Source organism: Calypte anna, chromosome 2 (assembly GCF_003957555.1).
Source record: "Calypte anna isolate BGI_N300 chromosome 2, bCalAnn1_v1.p, whole genome shotgun sequence".
NCBI lineage: Eukaryota > Metazoa > Chordata > Aves > Apodiformes > Trochilidae > Calypte > Calypte anna.
In genome coordinates, this window is record NC_044245.1 from 78,913,034 (window position 1) to 78,932,241 (window position 19,208).

The window sequence follows — 19,208 nt, forward strand, 5'->3', positions numbered from 1 at the left end:
TGAGGCAGCAATGCTGACAAAGTACCTGTTACCCTGCCAAATAAAACTGATATCACACGCTACTTCTCTAGAGTCTGTGGGACCATGCAGATAACAGGGTTCCAGGTATTATGGAATAAACAACAGGAAGAAGGGTTTAGGGAGAGGTTCGTGTCCTTCAGACCTTCATGCCAAGGTTTTATTTGAGGAAAGCAAGAGTTCAAAAGGAAAGTGTACTTGGCCATGAATGCATCCAGATCCACAAAGTTGGGAGCATTTCTGACTGACACTATGGAAGCATGGCTGATGCCTCCTCCTTTTCCAGGCAGACATTAATAAATAGTCTGTTCCTTCTCCCTTTATCAGATCTAGACCCTACCCTTTTGTATCTTCCCTTCAGCTGCCTGTTTAAAAGAAAATTAATTACCAGAAAACTATAACAGAGTGAGTTCTAGAGAGTCACCTTTCTGGTAAGAACTTCCTTCCTAAAGAAGGAAGAAGGGAACCATTCTTCTTCAGCAGGATAATGGCATGGGCCTCTTACATGTTTGCTGCTTCACTTTTATGGTAGAGAAATCATTGGGCAAATTATTAACAGGAGATGGAAAAATAATGCTAAGTTTTTTATTTACACTCTTGATGCTTGGATAAGGTTATTGGACTTAAGCTATTAATTATAATTATAAACTATTATTTATATTATATATATTTATTATATATATAACTTATATACGTATATACACGTATGTACGTATATATACATATAATTTATATATCTGTATATATATAATATGCATATATATGTAAAAGTTTCTATGTATTTCCAATTCAGTTTCCCAATAAGTAGTTAGGTCTTTACAGATGGTTTTGTTTGCACTCTCATTGATCCTTCCTGTAGGTTGGAGGACACAGCTTGTGTAGAAGCTGCTTGTTATAAACGAAAAATTGGATTAAAAAATTTCCTTCAAGCGTTATTACAGATTCACTATTTCTTCTTTAAGTTGCTCTTTTTAATGAATTAATTGCTTTTCTTCCTTGTATTTTCTTATGTGACTGTTGTGAAATGTGTGCAGTTCAGGGAAGTGTCCTGTACATAAACTCTGTGGACAGAGACTCGTTTTCAACTCTAGGGATAGTCATGACTTCACTATGAAAGCTGTGGCCTAGGCTGCTTTTTATTTGGTTGGTTTTTTTCCTTTGAAATTAAGACAGAGATACACAAAGGCTTCTACAAATGTGTTGTGCAGAGTACAGACATTCAGAATCTGTAGTTAGGTGTCACATCGCTCTGTCCTAATTTACTTATAACATTTCCTTCTTCATTGGGTATAAATACATTTTTCTACCTTTTGTTTTGCTTTGTTTTAAAAAGGTGTCACACTCTTCCTGAATTTGCTTTCTTAGAAATTTAGTGGAAGGCCATTTTCTCTTCCAGTTCCAGGTGCCCATGGTTAGTGTGGAGGGAGGGAACAAACTCAAAAATGCCTGGGGCAAAGGCAGAGGGTGGAAGGGGTGGGATGCAGGGTTGGGTGTCTGAAGTAGAACAGAAAGTAGGTACTTTTAAAAGGCTTCTTATGCCTTCAGTACAAGACTGGGAAAACAGTTACTGATTTAGGTTTAACATTAACCAATGACAAAGAACATTAAAATCTGTCAGTAAATTAAGGCATTTGAAATGCTTTCATTTGATAAAAGCACTAGCAAAAGCCTATTTATTGTCTCATGATACTTTCAAACTGTTTTTAATATCCCTTTAAAATTTTAAAGTACATTACTTTGAATTACTACATTGTGTTATGATACATTAACAAAACATGAATGATTTAAACTCTCTTTTTTTATTTCTGAACTAGCTGCTCCTAGTGTTTGTATTACTTTGTTTCTTCTTTTTTTTTTAAATACATGACCGTTACCACAGTTTTAGAACAAAAGAATATTTTCTTGTGTGTAATTCTTTACATTATGGAGAAAAATGCATTGAGGAAAATGCAATGATTCTTTTTCCTCCACGTGTGAACAAATGGGCAGTTACTTTAATTAGAATACAGATACCCAAAACTGGATCTTCCCCATTCGCTTACTCCAAAATTTACTGATAAGATAAAAATTATTTGAAATAAAAAATTGTTTTTCACTATGAAAATAAGCAGCCTTAAAATTTGAAATGGTTTCATAGACAGAATGCCGTTTGCAGTGTAAAACTAGAGGCCTGGAAAACGACAGGACTTTTAAGCAAATAACCTAAAAAATTTTCTCATGTTTGTAATTTGAATCTTTCTGAAATGTGGTCCTTTACAGAAATTTTTGCATTTTAATTTTTCTTCTGGTATGTCAGCACAGTCAGCATGGTGTATCCTGCACTGCTAAGGATATTTGCCACTCAGGGGCAAGAAAAAGATGTCAGCCTACCTGTGTATGCGTAGTGGATACACTGGGGAAAAATGCTCTGCACTTAAAATGAGGAAGGGCATGGCGTTGTCACTGACTGCTTTAATAATGTTGGATGTTGCAGGATGGATGGTCACAGTATCACTTTGTAGCCTCATCTTCAACAATAGAAAGGGATCGGCAAAGACCCTACTCCTCATCCCGCACGCCCTCCATCTCTCCGGTGCGCATGTCTCCCAACAACCGCTCAGGTAAGGACAGGCTCTCGGGGGTGAAGCAGGGACAGAGGTAACACATCACTGGCATTTTCCTTCTTAAAGCCATGTTCCTGGCACCTGGATTTGTTGTTAACAGTGGTGGAAAGGCACAAAATACATTCTTTACTACTACCCGAATTATCTGTTTGAAGCAGGAATGATTTTATTTTTTTTTTTTTAATTAACACCTTTAAAGTTTCACATCAGAAAGAATATTCCGTAACTTTTTGATACTTATTCTCATGGAGTGTTTCCCTGATTTTGATTATCTGAGAAGATCTCAAGGCAATGCTGACCATTTGTAGTGTGAGGAAATTCTGTTGCTCACTTTGCTAGTCATAAGACCACTGTTTTTTTTAAGATCACTCTGCACACTTAGCAGAAGTTGAAACATCCATGAGATTTTTTTTCAGCTTTTATTCTGATAATATGTGTATGTGTGTATAATGTATATACACATGTATATGCAAGTTTTAAAAAATATTTACTACAGGACTTACTGTAACTTAGATGTCTTGTTTACACAACTATCATGAATTCTGTATGATCTATACAGTGAATTAATGTACATATCTCAATTTACACTACTGTGTTATTTAACTTTTCTATTCAGAAATCTTTGCATTTTCTCCTCACTTTATTCCGAGGTAGAGCATACCTTGGTTAGATAAAACCATTTCCACTGAAAGTCTTCTAAGATAAACAGAGTAGATCAGTCAGCCTTTGTGCTTTTTACTACCTGTTTCCTGTCATTCCATAGGTATACCAAGAATTTAGGATTATTGCCATCAGCATTGGGCCATAGTTTTGCTTTTAAGAAAATTGTTTTGTTAATTACCTAGAAGCTGAATCTTAGTCCTACAGAACAATCACTGAGGACATTTGAAAATGTAGCCAGAAATACAGTGAGAGCTGCTATTCAGTTTTCAAAATCTGTCACTTCATAAGTCCATAAAGGGCTCTTGTTCCTTTTTTTTTTCCTCCAAAATCTCATTTCAACTGTAAGTGCAAGGCACTTGCAATGTCTGAGCCTGAAATCTTAGTTTTGTCTCTTGCAAGAACTGTCTCCTCACATCTGTGAGTCTCTTTCTTAAAGACCATAGTTAAAGAACTGCCATTGTCAATTATCATAAAACTGGAAAAGAGAAATATAGTGGCTGTTTCTGAAGGAAGAACATTCTAGAAAATTGATGGAACAAATAAGGACAATCTGAACACCTGAAAGATAGTGATAACATAAGATGTCTGTTTCTACATAACAGTATCATTTAGTGTCTGTCCAGTAGTATCCATATTAAATCCTAACATTGGTTTCATAGGATTTTTTCTAATAAAATCCACCTGAATTGCTTCTACAACATACTTAAATTGCTTCCTAGAAGGCAATGTCAGTGAATAAAATCTGCTGTAATCAGTAAGACTATTTCACACAAGATTTTTCTAGGCAAGCTAGCAAGCAGTCCTAAAAATGTCATCTATGATAAATACAAAATAGACTGAAAACCATTTGCAAGAATTGGTATTGCTTATTGCCAAAATGGAAGCATGCTTTGCTTAAAGATTTGGTCCAGTATTCCCCAGGGGCTTCATCAGTGATCCAGATAATATCCCAAGGATTCATGTTAACTTTGTCAGTGACATAAACCTGGGAAAGGCTCATGTGCCTTGTTGGGATTCAGAGTGATCCTGAGAAATTTGAGATACTGTTTGAAGGGAAAAAAAGAAGATCCAAACCTATACAAATGATAAGGAAAATGTGTGGCTATAAATAAGGTTCTCTGGAAATCATTTAGGAGTTTTTGTCAGTTGCAAGCATGAATCAGGAGATGAAGAAATCAGGATATGAGGACACAGGGAACCGACTGCCACTGTTTAACTCACATCAGAGAGATACAAGATGGGGGCACTGGGAAGAGGAACACACTGAGTATTCAGGCACGTAACAGCAAGCTGTGAGGAGGAACAGCATGAACTTTCTCTACTTCAGTAGCAGACAAATGGAAATAATAAGCAGCAAGTAGTCAGGGGAGACATCAGGGAACATTCCTTAGCAGCAAGGGAAAAAGGCACTGGAACAGACTGCTTGGAGCAGTTCTGTGGTCTCTGTCAGGGATCTTTAGTTTTAGATTAAAATCTGTCAAGAGTTGTTTTGGTTTACTGTATCTTACCTTGGGGTAAAGACTTAAAGTAAATAAACTCACAGTGTCCCATCCATCCCTGGGACATGATGCTTTAACTAGCATAGAGATGTGTCTTCTTTTCTGTGTCCTTTAAGAGTAGAGAAACTTGGTATCACTTGTCAGTCTAATGTCAACTAATGAATTTATGTCTTCACTTCCAGTAAAAACTCTGAAAGAGGGCACTTCTGGATTTTAACACTTGCCAGAAAGCGGTTTTCTCACATCGGAGGAGAGAGATAATTCCCACAGGGGAGAGAGCAAGGAGGTTTTGTGTTTGTCAGTCAATTTTGATCAAAACACCAGAGTGTTTAGAAGCATTTCCAGAGTATGAAAAAAAAAAGCATCCCTGTGTTAGCAACTTTTCCAAAATTTGCATTCCATTTTCTTCCCTATCAGACTTAAGTTGCCATTTACTGATTTGATAATTTATTGTAATATTTCCTTACATCTGCTGGATTATGAGCTTTAGAATTACATTACTTTTAACAAGCAGTTGTTGAAGCAATCCCCGATTCTAATGACTTTATAAGAAAAAACACCTGTCCCACATTTACTCTGTAAATTCAGAGACCTGGACCAGCAGAACCAATCTAAGCAGAATTTGTCATCACTTATGCTTGCACACTCTTCAGTTAAGCACAAGTGCTTCCTGACTTAATAGTTAAAAATATGCAACAGAGTTGTGAGATGCTGAAACACAGAACTTATGGTCAAGCTTCACAAGTGAGATTACCTTACATTCTTTAAAAATTATTTTTCCCTTTTTTTAAGCCAGGACAGTTATGTTTTTGAGGTTCTTTTGACATGTCGAATATCTGGGAGAAGGCAGGGGACGGAGTAGATGTAAGCACCACCACTTTTTGTGCATCTGTGCTTCCACAAGGTTCTGGAGTGCTCTGCTAATCACCTTGTACATCTTCCTCTGTCCTGCACAGCAGGGAAAGTGCATTGTATCTATCAACACCTAAATTACTTGAAGTCAGTTTAGTTGAAGGCAATTATTTTTAGCTCTGCTTTTCTCCTTTTCCTAAGCACCGCAAGCTCTAAGTCTTCATAATCAGTGGCAGTGATCACCTTCACAGTTTCCAGTGCATTGGAATAAAGTACAAAAGCAGTTTTCCAGGTCACCTCATACTTTCCTCCTTTTATCCATACTATGATGAAGGGCTTAGTTTTAATGATACCTTCAATGGCAATTGTTCATACATAGATATTTAGAGAGAGAGAGAAATTGTGTGAGTTACCTGTGAGTGTTAGACAGTCTTCGCTGTATGTTTTCCATTAATAACACCTTTCTTTTATTCACATCCCCATAAGAATAACATAATGGGTTTATTTATTTTCAACAGAGGAGGGAGAAAACCATCCTATGAAGGTTTTTCCACACGGTTGGAAATTAGTCATCTTTTCAGCAACAAACTTTACTAAAATGTTTACTCTAGAGTTGAACACTACATTCAGTCATTCAGATGAGAAAAAAATAAATCCATTTTTGTCATCTAGCAAGTGCCCCAGCCTCACCTCGGGAAATGATCAGCCTAAAGGAGAGAAAAACAGACTATGAATCAACTGGAACCAACGCCACTTACCATGGAAGTAAGGGAGAACACACTTCTAGGAAAGACACCATGACAGGTAAGATTATGCTTCCACAGTATATCTAAAAGTCAGCTGTGACTGACCAATGATTTTTTGGGCTTGACTGAGTATTGTACCTTAGGAATGTGTCACCCTGCTTTGACTGATTCCAAAGTTTTAGCCATCTTAAGAAACACAGCTGAATAAATATTTGGTCTTAATGAATATAATGCTGTGTGAAAATTATTTGTGGAGACCATGTTTCTTCACAGAGGAAAGGATCGAGAAGCATTTACATTTCTTTTTAATTTTGTTTTCCTTTCAGAAGTAAGTGAATAAATCCATGTTGTATTAAATAGCATTGTTTCTGAAGCATGAAAATGGCTGAACATATGTGGTGGTCCCTAGCATCCCTCTTCTGCAGGAAATAGGTTTCCAAGACTGGTTAGTTTATTTTGGTTAACTGACTGGTTAGTCAGTTGTTCTAGGAAATTCGGTAACAGTTTGTAGAGTCTGTCCATGTTACTTTCTCAGCAGGGCTGATGTATGTAGAACACTTTTCTCCATGTATGAGTGCACTGCCTACCGCTGCACCTCTTTGTTCATTCTCTTGTAAAATATTTGTTGGTCTTCATCAATATTGCACAGGGTTATATCTCTATTGAACATTTTCCTACCTTAATACAGTACTGATCATCATGCTCTCCTGCATGTGCTCTCCTGCAAATGCTCCCCCGGGGCAAGCAAGAAATTAGTGAGGAATCACTCCCCACTTTCCAAATTCCTGTTAACCTTTATCCACACCCTCAGCAGAGATCTTGCTCAAAGGATACAAAATGGGCTCTTTGTTTTCCTCAGCTCACTGGGGACACCAGCAACATGCTGACTCTGTGTCAGGCCATCCATGCTAGCTTTCAAGGATGTCTTTAGGATATGATGATACTCACACTACATCTGCTGTGTTATGCACTGTTGTGCCATCAAAGCCTGGAGTCCAGCCTTTGAATTTATGTAAAAGTGCAGCACAGAACATTAATTAGCATGAAAGTGAAAATCTGAAGAAGAGGAATGACAGTGAAGAACATTTGGAAAGCCAAGCAATTAGGAGAGTCTGAATGGCACCTGCAGCGTACTACCCGAGGTTGCAGCAGCTTCAGACAAGGTACTGCATTTTATATATCTAATATTTTGACTCCTTTGTAATCACTGCACAAGGTAGTTCTCTGAAACAGTTCAGTGGTCCTTACCTCTGTGTCTCTGAAGAACAGGGCTGTGGGTTTTTTTCAGCACTTTGTCAAGGATCTATGAAGAGCAAATCTCAGGAGTAAGAGCAGCAGGCTAAAAAGACAGAAACAGTATTCTGTTCTAGCTGTATCTACAAATTTAGACTATGAGGTAATAAAAGAAAGTTAACAAAAAAAGGGTTTCAGTGAGGCAAATCTGTGTTTTCTTTCAGATAATCTTGTCTCTCTCCATACTTTGAAAAAAAAAATGGTATTTTCTTTTTCCCCACCTCCTTTCAGTTTAGCTTTTACTGTAATGTTTTTCTTCTCCCATTCTCATTTCCGTTGTTTCCTTTCTCTTTTAATATAATTTTCAGGTTGTGCTTCCCCAGCAACCTTTGCTCCACTTCAATTTTTGTATCTTTTTTTTCCTTTAATTCCTGCTTCTATTTTGTCTGTTCTCATTGATCTTTTCAGGTGGGCTTTTAGTTAGAAAACTCAAAATTCTCACTGTCCTGCTCAGCTATTGACTGTTTTTTCCAGCTACAGTGCTCAATTAGAAAAATCAAAACCAAAATCAACTTGAAAAGTTTAATAATATCTCACAGTCTTACATGACCATGTTACAAATCACTATAAAATTAACAAATCACTTTCTGTCTCTTTCAGGTCACCAAATCTCCGCCTATGTGGCTTGAGCTCAAATTAAACACCATTTACGAACAAAAGAAAATGACACTTAACAGGAGTCTCATCAAACATTCAACATTAACATTGTGTAACAGACTTGTTGCTCATAAAATAAATATTTCATTAAAGAACAATTTAAAAATCAGTATTTGTGATTTTATTTGTGATTTTAATTGTGAGACATTTTGACTTTACTTGGATGGTCTAATGTAAGTTCAGGTAGCAAGTTCACTGCACTGCCTGTGTTTCACTGTGGGCATCAGATAACGCATTGCAGCTAATACATACACAGAGCCTATGGGACTTAGAGAAATGTTTTTTCAGGTTCCACCTGGCATATACATATTTTGAACTGCTCTTGAATTTTGTGCCAGGCTGATGTGTTACACAAAGATTCCTTTGACTTACAAATTTACGCAGAATGTAGAGCCACAGCTGTAGTCCCAATTTATCTGTGACTGTCTCCATGCTCTTCTCCAAAGCTCTTGTCAGTTTGTAGTTCAAAAATTTTACGTCCTCTTGGCTGGGACTGAAATGAGGATGTTTTGATGGATTAGAAATGTTGGCCTCTTGCCATTGTGGGGAGTTGTCAGGAAACCTCTGGGAAAAATGGAGAACCGATGAAGAAAACAGTTTGACTGAAGATGGTAACTTATATTGATTTCACAGCTAAAAAATAGAAGAACAATATCAAAGTTCTCATTGCCCTCTTCCCTTCACAGGTTTATGATGCATGGTATATTTACTATCCTTCTTCTCTGTAGAAAATAATAACCAATAATAAACTTTTATCACCTAAAGTATATTTTTAAGACAAAACCCATTATATGCCTTTAAAAAAAAACAGGAGCTATAAGTGCATGTGATAACATTGTTTATGGCATGGTGTGTTTCTTCAGAACAGGGAAGATAAGCTTAATGTATATACTACCATGGGACTTCTGCTCTGAAGTTTCTTTTAATTTGTTCTTCTTCTAGCTGAACTGATAGATGCATCACAGTCTGCACACTGTATCCTCTCTTCCACCAACAGAAACACCTTCTGATGAATCTGTTTTCTTTTGGTTGTTGAGAATCAATTGCCTATACTTCTGCTAAAATTTCCTTGCAGGTCCCTTCACATTCAGAACATGACCAACCACCATCATCTGCTACAATAGCTGCAGATGCTCAGTTTACTTGAACTTAAGAAACCGAAATACACTGTAATCTTTTCTCATGCCCTTTCCTCATCTTCTACCATGCAGGAAGGTGGCAATGGTAGTGACAGGTAATGATCCCTATTAGCTGGAATTTGTGAGGCACTGAACCATTTTCCTTACTGTCTTGAGTTAAATTTTAGAAAAAGGAGCCCTGCTGCTTGTAGCAGAAAAAGCAGGTTACCCAATATCAGATGAGGATGACTACCTGTCAGGCTGAGCTGTCCTTTCTTGCTATCAGACTGTGTTTGTGAGGGCAAAGGCTAGCACCTTGTTACTGAAAAAGTGCTTGTAAATGTGTTCAGAATTAGTATTTACAAGCCCTGAAAGCTGAATGTTAAGCCATGAATCAAGTCACTGGGAAATATGGGGATGGCTTCTGTCAGTGATATCTTTGTCACATAATCCATCGAGTGACATAATTTTCAAAGCTGTCATCAGCTTTGCAAAAAACTGCTGTGGGGAACTACATGTTTTGGCTTTTTTTAAACCAGTATTACCTTGAAAACTGAGGAAGGGGAAAAGGAGAAGATTTTTTTTTATTATGTTCTTAATGTTGTGCAACCACAAAAGATGACGATTTGATCATAGTACTCTTTTTAAAACCTTCATAATATTTCCTAATAAAAAGTACCTCCTCAGTACTATCATGTGCTGATGTTTAGATAATGCATAGAATGCAGATGTGCACACATACTCATGATGACTCCTATCATTTGGTCTGCAGGTATAATTCTCACTTCTCTGTAAGGAGTTGTGGCTTTTGGGAGCTTCCCATGTCTTGCTCCTTGTACTCCTTTCCCTTCTCTTGCCATGTTTTAAAAAAGAAAATTATTTCCTTAACCTATCTTTCTCTCTGATGGTTTTACTGTGATGCTACATATACAATATTAACAGCAAAAATTAGATACTAACCATACAATATCTGTCTGTCCATCTAGCTCATTCTCTCCCTTCTTTCTATTTTCCCTCTTCTTTTATATTTTCCCTCTGCTTTTGAACAGCAAGAGTCAACTGCTCACTGAAGCGTGGCAGAGCAGGAATGGAGTTCCCAGGGATGCTGCCTGAGTGTTCAGAAGCAGGTACTGGAGTGGGGCTTCATACATTGCTAGCAGCTACATTGCTTGACTTAACATTTTCTCCAGAGACAGAGTTATCTCAGCCTCCCTAGACTAAGCCAAGATTTCTTGTTCTGGAACTCCTGGCATTCATTTCCAAGTGTTTGTTGTGTCGTTGTCTTTCTTTTTATTGCATTAAGAAAATAATACTGCATTTTTTACTGTATTTTAAACTTGTGAATTTGTATCCACATCGGTGCAGTGAAATCAGCAATGCAGATCTTGCAGGTATCTTCATAAGCTGAAACTACCCATTTTTCCATCACAGAGTATGTGGTCTGGGAGACTGAGTCTTCAGGCTGGCATATGACAAGTCTGAGCACACCAGTGCAAACATCACAATAGTGCATTGAACAGCTATGCACCACTTCTGGATTATTTCTGCTTTTATAATAGTTGTGGCTGTTAGTGGGACGGAAGTACCATGTGCCTTTTTATATACCTGTAAAAATATGAAAATGTCATGATGCTACTTAAAGACTGTAGAAACAACATATAAATTAGCATGTGTCCAGTTTCCTATTTGCCATCATATTCTTCATAAAACTCTTACATGTTGCACCTTACAAAATACAATTCTTACACTACAGTTCTTGACATTATCCAACCATGGACAGCATGGTCCTGTCTGGACTGAATGTGTTCAGTCATGCCTGACTGAAGACTTGCGTGTGGGAAACTTCAACCCTGCTTATCTTACAGTTTATATACATGAAAAAAAAAAAAAAAAAAAAAAAAAAAGAAGGTTGCAAGAGGTTCTTCCCCTGTTTATGAGAGCCTAAGACACTGAATATCACTTTCATTATTTTGACATAGCTTTTCACCAAATGGGTAGCTGAAACGCTATATTTAGATCTTGAGGATAGGAGTCTGTATAAACCAACTTCTCCTGCCACTTTATAGGACAAGCAGAAACCTCAGAAAAAGCACTGAAAAATGGTATCGAGGAAAGATCTGGCAGTTGTACTGCTGGGAGTTGTGCTGTCATGAGATGCACCATAAATCACAGTTCTGATGCAGACTCCTCTATTACCAAAGACTGTGGTCGTGAGGGAGATTTTCAAATATTACAGCAGAGGATGCAGCTGGAATATAAAAACTCTGACATAACAGGAAAGTCTCTTGCATCGCTCAAGTCTGGTGACAAAATGCAGCCTGAGAAGAGAGAACCTCTGCAGATCATCCCTTTGGTGCTCATATCTATAGCTGAAGACAAACTACTGAAGCAGTTGTCATTCCTGTTTGTCACTACTTACTGGCACATAGTCAGAATTAATGCTACCTACCACTGGAAAAGACCAATTGTCACCTATTATTGGAGTTTATATTTTTCCCACCTTTGAAAAAAGGATCCTGCAGCACACCTTGGAGACCTCCAGAGTTCTTCTCCTTTTCCTGCGTAGCACTACACCCTGTCTCAGTAACTGCATCCAGCACTTCAGAAAACAAGAGGGTTTTTTCATTCCTATTAGTTGATGGTTATTAAGTGGAAAAAAAAATCTCTTTTTTCAGCTGTTAGGGCTCCCTACCCCTGTCTTTATCCTGTTTCAAGAAACACCATCAGAGATCTGTAAAGCAGCAACATGGAACAGTGCATCAAGCTTTGACAAAAATTGTTCCCTCACCATGGATCCTACAGCAGATAAGATCAGAATTGGCATATGACAGTCAACTTTGGCTAAAGACTGTGCCTTTCCTTTCTCCAGAGAGGGTGCAGTGGCTGGGGGAAAGACAGAAGCAGTTTATATGTTCTGGGTCCATTCCATCACATTTCCAAAGGAAGAAAGAGTGGTTGCTTCTGTTGCTTCTTCAGTAACTGTGGTTCTTCTAAGTGGTTCTTCTAGCATGGATCCCATGCCCAGCTTTCAGCTCTGATACTCAGTCCTCACTCTCAAAAATTTTGAGTTGTAAAGGTATTTAAAGCTGTCTGTGCCTCCAGGTTCTCTCCCCGTTGCACAGAGACCAGAGAGAAGTTGAGTGAGCAACATGTTTCAGTCCCACTGATGACTCTCGATTCACAACTACTCACTTTTTACTTTCAGGAATGTGCTTTTGCAGTGGGAGTTCTCATAAAAGCTTCAAATCATTGGTTACAATGACTGGGAAGTTAGTAACACATGCCCTGTAAGAACAGTGCACACCAGCCACACAAAATACTACCCTCATATTCTGTCAAATTATAAGAAATAACTGTGATTGTTGCAGTTCTACCAGCAAACTAAGCTTCAGCTGGATAGCCAAATTGATAAGTGAATTGAGATTTGCAGTGAAATTCCTTTGCTTTTTCTCTTTTTTGGGGAGTAGGGTGGGAAATCAAGTTTGCAAGCTTGCAAAACTGTGTGATACTATCCTTGTCTTTACAATTACTTCTGATTTCAAACTCATAGCTCAGTTACATCTGTGTGTTTTAGTAGTATGACATGTGAGAAGAGATTGACTGAAGTTCATGGATTTAAGACTGTTTTGGCTAGACCTCTTCAGTATAACTACGTTACTTTTTTGCATGTCATTTCTCAGTGTCATTGAATTGCTTTTTGTATTAATAACTTCACCATATAGCAAAAGCACTGTAAGCTAAATAACCCAGGGTCTGGTAAAACAATCCAAATGAAGTAAAAAGGAATGAATTGTTTCTTAATCTCAGTATTTGCAACTGTTACCTGTTTAGTGTAAGTGTGATACAAAATCCCATATATAACATGAACTGCTGCTAGGTTTATATGAAATTATTGTGTTGATCTATATGTGAAGTACACTGGATTAGTATGAACATGACAGAGCACTTGTGGCCGTGAATTAGTGCATAGCATGTACATGCACATGCACCAAAGCAAAGGTGATGACTTCAGTGGGAGGAAGAGAAAAGAGAAGCCTGCAGATGCTTCTAAAGATTTTTGTATATGGGAAACAAGTGCTGTATAATGTATTTAATGAAGCCTTCAGAATTCGTTTTGAGGCCAAAGAGGTATGTTTTTGGTTAACCTGCTTTTTCCTTCCTTTCTTCTCTCTCCAGCTCAGAACACTGGAATCTCAACTTTATACAGGAATTCGTATGGTGCCCCTGCTGAAGATATCAAACATAACCAGGTGAGTAAGGTAAATAAAACGTTACTGTTCTAGACTGAATATGCACAAAAATTACCAAAGGGGTTTAAGCCTGTAACTCATAATGAAATCAAAAGTAGCTTGAGATCTGAATGGTTTTAAAGTTGTGAATATGTGACTTAGACTACAAAAGCCAACTAACTTTAAGGAGCACTTCTGCTGTCTCTGGTGTATCGTGATGTCCCGTGCCAATGTATTTTGTTAGCTCCAGTCACATAGTTTTACCTGAGTATACCCATCATAAAATTCAATGCTACTGCTGACACCACGTGGCTCCCGTGCTAAGGTATCATATCAGAAACTCAGGTATTGAACAGTCCTGGAGAAAGATCGCCCTGTAAATTTTGCAGGGACATGTACACTACACTTATATGTAGCAGAAGCCCTCAGATCTTCCATTTAGTCACTCCAGAAGCATGATTGTAGCAAGTCTTTTAGCTTGGCTGTTTTTTAATGTATGTATCAGGGCTTGAACAATAGAAAGTAGGTTTTCATCAGCAAGGACACTTTCTTCTGTATATGCATCCAAACCATTTGGTCTCCAACTTTGGGACTCTTCAAATGTCCTGTCCCTGAAAACCAGAAAGCAGGAAGAATGGCTGGATAAGGTGGACATTACAAAAATCTAATTGGCACCATTGGTTCCAGGCTAATGTGCTCATAAGTTGCAGTATTGACATAAATGGCATTCAAATAGCAGGTATTTCCAGGATGGTATTTCCTCAACCTCTGGGAAACAGGTATTTTTCTGTACTCACAGTTTTGTTTCATCATTATGTGTAATACTATTTTGTATTTTGTTATCACAACTCTTTAATATTTCCAAAACTTCTCTGTGTAATATGCAAAAGTTACAGTATTTTTCATATGGAGAAATGAGACCAGAAACTATTTAAGCAAAGCACTTAAAATTACTACTAGTATCAGACAGGATATGAGACATATTTAGTGAATGTGAAAAAAATAGTTTTCACTGAGAGTTCTTACTTGATTACCTAAAATCTCAGTTGAAGAGCCTGATATTTTGGTTTTAATCCACAAACTTTTGGTGAAGAGAGTTTTTCGATACTCCGTGCCCCCATTTGTCTTTATGGGTTTTGCCTTTTAATTATCCAGTATTTCCTGTGGTGCATCATATGCCTTGTGTGAGCCAGTTCAGTGGATGAAGGTGTTTCTGAGTTTATTGTATTTAAAAAAATGCTGCCCTTCTAATTAACACAGGATTTAGACAAGATGAGGGTATGAGGCTTTGTACAGCAGGTGCAATCTACCTGCAGTCATGGATCAGCCAATTTTGATAATTTGATTTGGGGGTGACAGTTTGAGCTAAAACAAAACAAAACCACCAAAAGCCAGAACAGTTTTCCACTGTTTACCACTTACTTCCTCAATGGAATGTCAAGTTGATGAATGACGTAACAGAAATTATGTTTTTATCTAGAAAGAACTCAAAAATACTGCTTCAGTCCCCTACTTTTTGGCATATAAATAGGTTGCATAATATAAAACTTTTCTCCTGTGTTGAAAATTAAACACCTATGTTTAAATCTGTGAAGTAAAAAGAAGTGCTCAAGGTCTTGTAGACCTTGATATCAATACTGAAAATAGAAACTAGAGTAGTTATGCTCCTTTTTGCTCTTCATATATTGCACCCAGTGTTATAAGATCACTTGTAGGATCATAAAAGGACACGAAGGCCCTTTCTCCACTCTACACAGAGTCCAATACAGGCAGGCCTTGAAACAATATGACAGATTTGGGGACATACATATATACTGTTCCTCCTTCTTGAAGCAGCATTATTAGCTCTTGGGAAGTTAGCAGGATCTGCACTGATGTCTGAGCACCAATATTCCCAATATGACCTTCTGGGGATTGAAAGGCTGTATCAGTTGCAGTCATGAAGTCCATCCAGACTTACGTAGAGGTAGAGTGAAATGTAATAATATTACACTGAAAGATGCTTAGAAAGTATTTTAAAATTTCAGATTTTAATTAAGTCCTAACTAAAAGAGAGAGTTACTAGGACTATCTGAAAAAAAAATATGGCAAGGTTAGGTTAGGGACTAGTTAGTAAGGCTAGTAAGGCAGTGAAACAGGTTCCCCAAAGCAGCTGTGGATGTCCTCTCCCTGGAAGCATTCAAGGCCAGGTTTGAGCAGCCTGGTCTGGTGGGAGGTGTTCCTTGCCCATGGCAGGGGAGTTTGGAATTAGGTGATCTTTAAGGTCCCTTCCAACCTAAACAATTTTATGATCCTGCGAACATGCAGCGTTGAGGAGGTGGTAAAGAAAATGATTCATCAGAACACATTTCAGAGTCCTTAGCTTGAAATTCTCTCATGTCAGTGCCCTAAAGAGTATAAATCGTTCTAAGAGTATGGCATCACTTTAAATTTCACCTGTGGCAGAGGCAGTTGCAAAAGTTTAGTATCTTTGGAGTATATAAAGCTTCCAGTCAGATTCTTCAAGGCTGAGTTCTGGCCACCGGTGTTTGCATGATACATCTGCAAAATAATCAGAAAGTTGTGGACAGATTATGGTTACAAAAATAACTGAGCTACACTGCTCAGATCCATATTTGAATTACTTGTGAAGTAAACCATCAGTAGCATTAAATTATATTAAAAATGTAACAAAATGTAACTAATGACAAGGCACAGCTGTGGAATTAATTCACTACCGAGCAAAACCTTGTGGGGATGTTAAGATCACAGAGATTAACTTTGTATTTCCAGCATGATAAACATCAGGTGAGATTTTGTGTTTCTTCTCTCTTGTTGCCCAAGGTAAGTTCTGTCTAACCCCTGGGTGTCACTCTTTCAGGTTTCAACACAGCCAGTTCCACAGGAGCCCAGCAGAAAAGATTATGAACCATATCAGCCGTTTCAGAATTCAACAAGAAACTATGATGAGTCCTTCTTTGAGGACCAAGTGCATCACCGTCCACCTGCAAGTGAATACAACATGCACCTGGGACTAAAGTCAACTGGCAACTACGTCGACTTCTATTCAGCTGCTCGTCCCTATAGTGAACTTAACTATGAAACAAGCCACTATCCAGCCTCTCCCGACTCCTGGGTTTGAGACTTGGGCAGATACAAAAGCTCCAGGAACTGTGCATGTGCATGCATACCACAAGACTTTTTTTTCCTGCAAATTTAGTTTGTTAAAGCCTGTTCCATAGGAAGGCCCAGATAACCGGTATGGAAAAAAATTAAGAGATTTTTCTAGAAAGCTAAAAGAAATGAAAGCTAAACCTGGGAGTAATTAGAAAGAAATATATATATACATATATATATTTTACAGTGTGGGGCAACTTTACTGTTGTCCTGTAGAGTCTAAAGTTTGGTGCTGTATATTGAATGTGGCTGAAGGAATGAGGGAGAACATGAGAGTGGATGTGGGTCAAGAGTTAAGCACAAGTAACTGAGCAGCGTACATACTTTATGGGGAACAGCTTCTCACACTTTGTTTAATATCCTCATTCATTGTGAATCTAGGCTTCAAGTTGCATTTGGGGTTTCCTCTGTACAGCAAGATGTTTCTTGCCTTTTGTTAATGCATTGTTGTAAAGTATTTGATGTACATTACAGATAAAAAAAAACAAAACAACAAGTGCATTGTGTATATTACACCAATGCCACAGTGTTTCTTCATCTATGGTTCTAAATATTGCTTCAATTTCAAATTTTGAAAGATGTATGAATTTCCAGTTTTTTGTTTTATTTTCCCCGGTGCGTTTTAACAAAAAAAAAAAAATCTAAAAAAGTCAAAAAAACAAAAGGAATATTTAGCAGTATTGTTCGTTCTGATATGTGAATTTGTTTGTGGCAACTAAAAAAAAAAAAGGCATTCAGCAGTTTCTGACAATTAACATTCATCATTCCACACTCCTTGTCAACAAAGTGCTTTTTCACTGCCTAAAATTTTAGATGTAGATATTTGAAATAGATTTTTTCATTTATACCAGTTTTCTTTATGATGATACAGTGTTAAAAGAAAATAAATTACAATTGATCTGTCATCCATATTTGCTAAGAATGTCTATTTCCAAGAACCTACCATACAAATACACATTCTTACTTGTGTGTGTCCACATGTGCATAGTATTCTCTGTGTGTGTGTGTGTGTATGTGTTTGGGCGTGTGCGTTTGTGTGGTATAAGACTTCTTTCCATCCAGTGTTTGCCTTGTTCAAATTTCAATTTTTGTTTGATTTTCAGGTTTTTTTAAACAGTGGAAACTCCAGTATGTGCTTTCTCTTACTTACTTACTTAACCACTGATAGCAATTCAAAACTGTTGGCCACATACTCACAAAGGAAGGGGCTATTGGATCTTTTTTCACTGACTCCTTCGCCCGTGGGTGCCATTTTCTTTAAAATAGCATCTCCTGATCTTCTCTTGAGGAAATTTCATTATGCTCCAGCCACCAAACAGCAAGTTCTCAAAGAAGGCAGAGTTTGATCTTGCTGTCTCCCTGTGAGAGTGAAAAACAACAACCCAGTAGGCTGAAGGCTGGAGTCTCCAGACTGCTCAGAATACAGGAGTATCGAACTCCATCGAACTCCTGAACCATTAGGACAATCACTTATTTTAACCCATACCAAAAAAAAAAAAAAAAAAAAGATACACAAAACACATTCCTCAAATATAAAAGATACCGACCTGTTTATGTGCACGTTTATGTGCATTTAAAGTAAACCCCTCAAAGATAAAAAATAGAAGGGACAGAGATTATTTTTGTTTTCTTATAAATGTAAAATAGAAAGGAGGTGAGGCTAGGAGGCCAGAACTATTGGCATATTTATTTTAGCTCTTATAATTCCTGGAATTAAAAAAAAAAAAAAAAAAAAAAGAATCTAGCATTTCTTCATTTCTTTGGTTGAGGCAACAGTTCACTGTTTTCAGAGCATAAAACCCACCACAAACGGAGTAGCTGTAAATTGCTCAAATTGCAATTAAAGACTTAGTTTTAGTTTGCAAACATTTCTGTGATTAGTCATTGTAATAGTCTTACCATCACCTGGCACCCTTATGGCTGTGCTCAGGGGGGAGAAGTCTCTCACAAGTCATCGCCTGCTCTGTAGGATGCAGCTCCAGTAGTTGATGATGGGGGGGATTGTGACGTAGAATTGGCTTATTGGTAATCTAGGACTATAGTTTAAACTTTTTTGGCAGCTTTTCCCAGTGTACGATATGTAACCTTATCTGCTCTTTGTAGTTAACAGGGGGAAAAAAAAATCGCATGCAAAAAAAATTTTTAACAAATTAAAGAAAGGGTGGGTGGGAGGGGCACAGTGGGCCAGATGTATAGTGAGGTAGATAAAGATATTATTCATAGTTTTGGACACAGGTTGTTTATATTTTCTTTAATACATTGATTTTAATAAGTGACATTTGCAGTGCTATTTTGAACAAAGCACATTTTCAGTATAAAAACTTTTTTTTAATAAAGAATGTCACTCTTGACTTGAAGTTCTTCGTGACTGCCT

At 37.5% G+C, this 19,208-nt stretch overlaps 1 protein-coding gene across 1 annotated transcript in view; it reads left to right on the forward strand.

Annotated features, from left to right (window-relative positions):
- The window catches only part of CTNND2 (catenin delta 2), a 522,813-nt gene extending 506,014 nt beyond the window's left edge, over positions 1-16,799 (forward strand). The window contains exons 18-21 of the mRNA XM_030444848.1: positions 2,492-2,618; positions 6,308-6,439; positions 13,626-13,699; positions 16,539-16,799. Of these exons, the coding sequence (XP_030300708.1) occupies positions 2,492-2,618; positions 6,308-6,439; positions 13,626-13,699; positions 16,539-16,799 (594 nt within the window). The remainder of the gene's footprint in view (positions 1-2,491; positions 2,619-6,307; positions 6,440-13,625; positions 13,700-16,538) is intronic.
- Positions 16,800-19,208: the final 2,409 nt, after the last annotated feature.